A 7,696-nucleotide genomic window follows, 5' to 3' on the forward strand; every position below is an offset into this window, starting at 1 on the left:
GTGAGGCAACATGAAATTTAAAAGCCAGTGGCCCTTAGTACAGTCACAAAGTCATGCAACTGTCACCACAATCTAGTTCCATAACATTTTCACGCCACTCCACATGGAATCCCTGCACCCAGTAAGCATCGCGGCTCACTCTTCCCTACTCCAGCCCCGGGGACCAATCATCCGATTTCCGCTTCTGTGAATTTTCTCTATGGATCTAATCTGGATATTTCATAAAAATGGATCATATACATGTGGCCTTTAGAGCCCAGCTTCTTTCATTTAGCATGGTTTTAAGTCGAATCATTGTTGTAGCATAGATCAGTATTTCATTTATTTTTAGCACTGAACAATATAATCCATTATATGGATATACCATTTTTGATATTGGGTTGTTCCTATACTTTGGCTATTGTCAATAGTGCTGCTGTAAATATTCTTGTACAAGATTTGTTCAAACACCTGTTTTTAATTCTTTTAGGTATATATACCAAAAGTGGAATTTTGGGGACATTTGATAATTCTACACATAACTTTTTGGGGAAGTGTTTTCCACAGTGGCTACATCAATTTACATTTCCACCACCTACATATAAGAGCTCTCATTTCTCCACATCCTCTCTAATACTTGTTATTTTCCATTATTTTCGATTAGAGCCATCCTAGTGGATGCCAAGTGGTATCTCATTGGGTTTTTGATTTACATTTCTTTAATAACTAATGATAGTAAGTATTTTTTTCATGGATACCTTGGCCTTTTGTACATCTTTTTAAAATTAAATTTATTGGATGACATTGGGTAATAAGATTATATAAGCCTTAAATGTACAGACTTTCACCATTGAGTATAATATAAATTATATTTTCCCCATAAATGTCTTTACCACGTTGAGGAAGAGAATACAATTTTCTTAAATTCCTAGTTTGTTGAGTGTTTTTATCATGAAAAGGTGCTAGATTTTGTCAAATGTTCTTTTTGGACCAACTTCCTTCATTTAACTAATGTGTAATGCATTGTTCGATTCTCTTATGTTGAAACAACTTTGTTTTCCCAGGATTAATAACACTTAGTCATGGCGTATAATTCTTTTTAATATGCTGTTGATTTGCTAGTATTTTGCTGAGAATTTTTAATCTATATTCATAGGGACATTTCTCTGTAGTTTTATTATTAAAAATATGTACATTCTACAACATAACAAAACCCTACTGTGTGTGTGCGTGTTCACGTATGCATGTGAAATGACTTTTCAAATTCACCAGATGCTTTCTAGTAGAATGAGCCACATTCTGTACTTTAGTATTATTTCCTCACAGTGAGCCAGAGGGTACAGATTAGGAACTTCTCAGGTCTTTACTGGGCATGTGCATAGTCACATACATGTGTGTGGCTTTCTAGCTTAGGAATATTCAGAGCTTTGAAAAACTCTGTATGGTCAATTCATTTCCCAAGTTTTCCTTTTAAGTTTTTTGGTCAGTCTTTTGTTATCCCCAACTTTTTTCCTGCTTTAGGAAGATGCAATGTTTTAATTTCTACTCATTGTTTTGACTATAGCTCAGGGAAAAGGCTGTTCGCAGTGAAGGAGTTTTGAGTCATGTCAAATAAAGGTTTACCTGTGAGAAGGAATTTCCCTGGAGCTTCCACGTAGGTCACATAATGACAGTTCTCTGGGAACGTATCTTTAAGATACTGTTATTGCCTATCCCAAGGGAAGTGGGTTGTAAGAAAAATATAAATACCTTCTATTCAGGGTAATAAGAGGCATGCCCCCCAAGAAGATGCCAAGGGAGTTTCTTAGAGATTTAGAGACCAAGGTAAGTCATCCTGGTTAGGCTGTGAAAAACAGCAAAAGAGAGGGGAAATTGCTTTTTCCAAGATAGTATGGAGAGATGGAAGAAAAGTGAAAGCAAGGAAGACAAGATGAAGAAAGAATGTACACTCATATTCATAACCTCCTGAAGCTACACTTTTACCTACATGTGCTTATACCTATGACCATGCAAAAAATCTCACCTGCAAAACTAAAGGATAAAAGCTGATGTGGAAGGAGATGCACCAATGTATTCTGTATCAATTTAGTTATTGTTTCTGACCCTGTAGATAGGCTCACAAATGTGAGTAAGAAGAGGAAAAGGACTAGCTCTCTCTATTAGATAGGACTGTGTCAGGTATAGAAAAAGTGATCAATAAATGCTTTTAAATTAATGAATTCATGAATAAATAAATCATAAAGCATGGCCCTGAAGGATATACATTTGTGAAAATAAAACCTAGGCATAGGGCGATAAATCATCTGAGAAAGTGTGGGGAGAAAAACCACAAGACTTCAAGATTAAGCAAAAATGAGAAAGAAAGTGTACATTATATCACTTGCAATACAATTTTTAAATTTCATCTTTGGAATTTTATCTCCCTTACTACTCATGATCTTCTTGGGGGATGTGACCAGTTTTATTAAAAATTATATTCAAATTGACAAATGAATGCTGGTACATAGAGGAATTACATCTCCACTTACCTTGTACATATTCTCCACTAATGAAAGACAGAAAACCATCTTTGATAGTTTCACATTACAAAGTTGAGACCTTCAGCTGTCTCCTCTCCAACCTTAGCAGTCCAAGTTTACACATACACTCAGAGACATATACTACACACACACACACAGACACACACATGCACACACACATGCGCACACACACACAGTTCCTCAGAGAATTTCTCAAATTATAAAATTTCTCTCATTTCTGCTACTCTTCATAGGTTTCAAATGGGCACAGGTAGCAAGGCATTTGCCTTGACATGGGTTCAAAGTATGATGTACTTACTTTTAGATGCATTTATCTTTGATGTATGCCTCTAAACATCCAAGTACTCCTAAATTTGAATCAGATCTTTCTGCACAATTATAAACATTACATTCAATCAGTTCCACATTTTCTGTTTAACTCATTTCCCCCCCGCCAAAATTTACAGGAATGAACTTCTCCCTTGTTTGCTTCAAATTTTTAATTACTATAAGTAAGTTCAGAACTCCCACATTTTCTGGATGAGTGCTATTATACAAAATCACTTAATAATTCCTTTTTTACTGTTACTATAAATAAGATATCCATAAAAGATATAAGAGCTAGGATAGAATCTTTGTAGAAACTAAATTTTAGGATATCCTAAATGCTTCTACTCATTCCTCATGAATACAAGGCAAAGATACATGTGAAAGTTGCCTAGCCCAGAATATTTAGTCTCTTCTTCCTTAGCTGACCTATATCTGGACAGTTATTTATTTATTTATTTTGGCTGTATTAACTATGCATTCTCTAAATGATAGGCTTATCTATATTAAAATAATCTCTTAATCTATGTTTCAACATAACTGTAAAATACTTTGTCAAGTATCTCTCCTTGTCATTATCTATTTTCTAAATGTAATGGGTTATTTTTTCAGAAACAAATTATGACATGAATTGAGGTGTTTATTTTCCAAAATGTGACATTGAAATTGCTTGCTGCCCTGTCTCTTCTTAATCAAGTCCTCTATTTATTAACTTTTAAAAATTAAGAACTTTTATGTGGCAGACTTTTTTTCATGCATATGAATAAGCAAAAATTGTTTTTTTGTTCTAAGAACCAGATCATCTAGCATTCACAGACACACATAAAAATGCATAAACACACATGCACGCATACACAAATGAGCATGCACTTGAGAATATGCACTCTATATTTTCGGGGTTTTAAATTTCCTAATAGAGGAATAGTTCAGATTACAAATACCTAAGAAATATTGTTGCACATTAAGCAAAAATATGTGAAACATTCTCAGAGACACAGACTCTGGAATTTATTTTTTTTTTCCATTTATTTCTGGCTATACTCCAGAGTCTGGATTTCCATTATGTGGAGGATATTATTCTGTCTTCTCTTTTTTGTATTAGTCTCTTTAATAGGGTGAGTGGCAGCAGGGTAATGCCAGTCTTATTCCTGGTGCCATATGATACTCGGGAGAGGCTAGAAGAACGTGAGGACTGTATTTAATCTTTCTTTTTTATAAGAATTGAGATATAATTGATATTATAAATGAGATATAATATTGTATAAATTCAAGGTGTACACGTTGACTTGATACATTTATATATTATAGTATCATTACTGCCGTAACTTTAGCTAGCTATCAGTCCTATCACATTACATAATTATAATTTTTTTGATCAGAACATTTTAAATTTAGTCCCTTAGAATTTTGAAGTATCTAACAGTATGGTTGATAAAAGTCATTATTTAACTTCCTTTCCAAATAGAAACAGATGAAGATTAAAATGTTCTCTTATGTTTTACCCAGAATCTGGACAAAGAGGAATCTCTTCTGGATGAACAGGAATCTCTAATAGGAGGTCAATAATTGTCTCGTACATGCTCAACAGGTAACTGTGGCAGAAAAAATGTCCATTCCTAACGACACCCACTTTCATCCTTCTTCATTCATTTTGCTGGGCATCCCAGGACTAGAAGGTGTGCATGTCTGGATTGGATTCCCTTTTTTCTTTCTGTATCTTGTTGCACTCCTGGGGAATGCTGCTGTCCTGTTTGTGATCCAGACTGAGCATATTCTCCATGAGCCCATGTACTACTTCCTGGCCATGTTGGACTCCATCGACCTGGGCTTGTCCACTGCCACCATCCCCAAAATGCTAAGCATCTTCTGGTTCGGCCTCAGGAATATATCTTTTGAGAGCTGTCTTTCCCAGATGTTCTTCATTCACTTCTTCACTGCTATGGAGAGCATCGTGTTGGTGGCCATGGCCTTTGACCGCTACATTGCCATTTGTAAACCTCTTCGGTATACCATGATCCTCACCAGCAAAATCATCAGCATTATTGCCGCCATCGCTATTCTACGGAGCCTGTACATGGTGGCCCCACTGGTGTTTCTTCTCCTGAGACTGCCCTTCTGTGGGCATCATATCATTCCTCATACCTACTGTGAGCATATGGGCATTGCCCGCCTGGCTTGTGCCAGCATCAAAATGAATATTATGTTTGGCCTTGGCAACATTTCTCTCTTATTATTGGATGTGCTTCTTATTATTCTCTCCTATTTCAGGATCCTTTATGCAGTCTTTCTCCTACCCTCCTGGGAAGCCCGGTTCAAAGCCCTCAACACGTGTGGCTCCCACATTGGTGTTATCTTAGCCTTTTTCACACCAGCATTTTTTTCTTTCTTGACACATCGTTTTGGCCACAACATCCCCCGATATGTCCACATTCTCTTAGCCAACCTATATGTGGTTGTTCCACCAGCCTTCAATCCTGTAATCTATGGAGTTAGGACCAAACAGATTAGGGAGAAAGTTTTGAGGATTTTTTATTTTAAAGATGGTTAAACATTGGTAGTATTAGAACGTCTTACAGTTCATATTTTCTTCATAATGCTCATTAGAAGGGGGTTATTGTCAAGAAAGATAAGAGTAAGGGAGCAAAGGTGAATATAAACAGTAATTATCTTCTTATCATTCTCCATGACCCTTTGAGTTTAAGGATAACAATGAATGTACTAATGATAATATTATAATTCATAAGGTTTGTATATTTTACAAAGTACTAATATTTATATTGTTTTATAATCAAAATAGCCTTATTAAATATTTACTATAGTCACAAGTTTTCAGATGAAAATTTGATACTTAGGGTTGTTAAATAATTCATCTGAAAATCCAACTATTAGTAGGAAGTAGATTAATAAGTAGGGTAACTTAAAAATGGGACCAGTTTCTGAATCACCAGAGGAAATATAAAAGCGGCATAAGAAAACTGGTTTAGAAATTGTAGATAATTTTGATGACAAGATTCTTGAAAAAGTAACAATGAAATTATTTAACTCAGTATCTACTATTCTAAATAATTTACTTATATTAACACATCTATTTCTTATGTGAATTCTTTGATGTGGTTACTCTTAATATTTGCATTTTCATATGAGTAAAATGTGGATCAGAAAATTCTCCATAACAAATTAAGATCAAGATTCTCAAAATAGAAGAAGGAATACATTTAGAAATAAAATAAAGAGAGCAGAGAATAAAGGTTTATATTTATGAAAGATCCATTCATTAAGTAAATACTTATGAACTTCCTCATGCACTAATTACATGTGACTGTTTGGTGATAGATAAAAAGACAGAATCCTATGTCTTAAGAAACCCATGGTGGGAGAGTTAGGGTATTAAGGCAAAGAACATTATGTTATATGATTACAAAGAATTTATATTTGGGAGGGGCTTTTGATAAACTTTGTAATAATATTGACTAAATATTCCAAATATTGGACCAATTTATTGAAGATAGCCACATAAAACCAGGAATATATTTGACTTTGTTTCACTTTCTAAAATAATCATATGGAAAATATTGACCTAGTTCATAAAAGAGGTGTTATTTGAAACTACATTTAAGAAAGTCTGCCAGAGATATGTTGTCTGTTTTACTTCAGTTAAAACTTCTGGTTTTTCATCAGTTTATGAGTACAGAAATTCTAAATTTAAAAATTTAGATATTGCCTTCTAAATGTTGCACTTAATTCTAGCAAAAATGTTGAATATATGATGGCATAGATATTTATATATCACAATTGTTTAAAAAAATTCATATACCACAGTTAATTTTTTTTGTATTTAGAAAATCCAATAGTCCAAAACTCTAATAAACAGACATCAAGTTAATTAAGCTAGCTAGTCTGTGTATTCAAAGCCTTCTGACTAGATAAGATAAGAAAGCTTTAGTCATCCAAACAGACAACAAAGGAATTTATCTATTGGTACATTCACAAACAAAAATAAATTATATTCAGATATAGCTAAATGTAAAAATTAATAACATTATCTACAGAAACTTGGGCTTTTGGATAAAACAATCACAACAAGAAAAAAAATTCCTAAAGACTTGAGGAAGAATATACAGCTTCCAAATAAGTTTTTTAATAATCAGAGGATGAAAAATAAAAATATTTGCTTGGCACGCTTAAGTTAGACATTACTGGTATTTATTGACATTACCAGTTTTCTTTTTCTTTCAGGAACATGGAGGATTCTTTGTGCCCAACCTCTTGCAGTTAGACTTGGCCATGAGACTTTCTATGACAAAATATTTGTAGAAGTAGTCTAATGCGTGTCAGTTCTGAGAGGAAACATTTAAGAGTGATAATGTGCTTCTCCATTTTCTTCTTCCCTGCTCTTGTGTACCCTGAAGGATTTTGTTAAGATGCCACGTCATAAAATTCTGGTGCCTTTATCAGAATATATGCTGAGTGACTATGATAGAGTTCTCCCCAACCCTCAAAACTGTATCACTTATGTAGTATAAACCAGAATTAAACTTTTGATATTTTAATACACTAAAATTTGGAAAGGGATGGATGGTATCTCAGCATAATGTAGACTATCTGGAATGATATTATACTCATGCATGGGAAACTGCCCAAATATATCTATAGATATAGATATATTTTAACCAAGAATAGGCAAGTTTTTCTTAAAGAACAAAGTTTGAATACTTACACTGCCAGAAAACAAGACCTGTTCTAAAGCTATAGCAAAGACCTGTAATAAACCTATGGTAATTGGGAGTGTGTGGTTTTGGTGCAACTATAGGAAAAAAACCAGTCCAATGAAACTTAATAGAGAGTCCTGAAATAGAACCACAGATATATGT

General features: G+C 34.0%; 1 protein-coding gene across 1 annotated transcript; it reads left to right on the forward strand.

The window, feature by feature from the left end:
• Positions 1-4,393: 4,393 nt before the first annotated feature.
• LOC102885264 (olfactory receptor 52E8) lies at positions 4,394-5,373 on the forward strand. Its single transcript, XM_006915723.1, has one exon. It carries the CDS (start codon positions 4,432-4,434, stop codon positions 5,371-5,373), a length of 942 nt encoding a protein of 313 aa, XP_006915785.1. The 5' UTR covers positions 4,394-4,431.
• Positions 5,374-7,696: the final 2,323 nt, after the last annotated feature.

Source organism: Pteropus alecto, unplaced genomic scaffold (assembly GCF_000325575.1).
Source record: "Pteropus alecto unplaced genomic scaffold, ASM32557v1 scaffold395, whole genome shotgun sequence".
Lineage (NCBI taxonomy): Eukaryota > Metazoa > Chordata > Mammalia > Chiroptera > Pteropodidae > Pteropus > Pteropus alecto.

Coding starts and splice junctions, on each gene's coding strand:
- LOC102885264 (XM_006915723.1), top strand. CDS start 4,432: ATGTCCATTCCTAACGACACCCACTTTCATCCTTCTTCATTCATTTTG.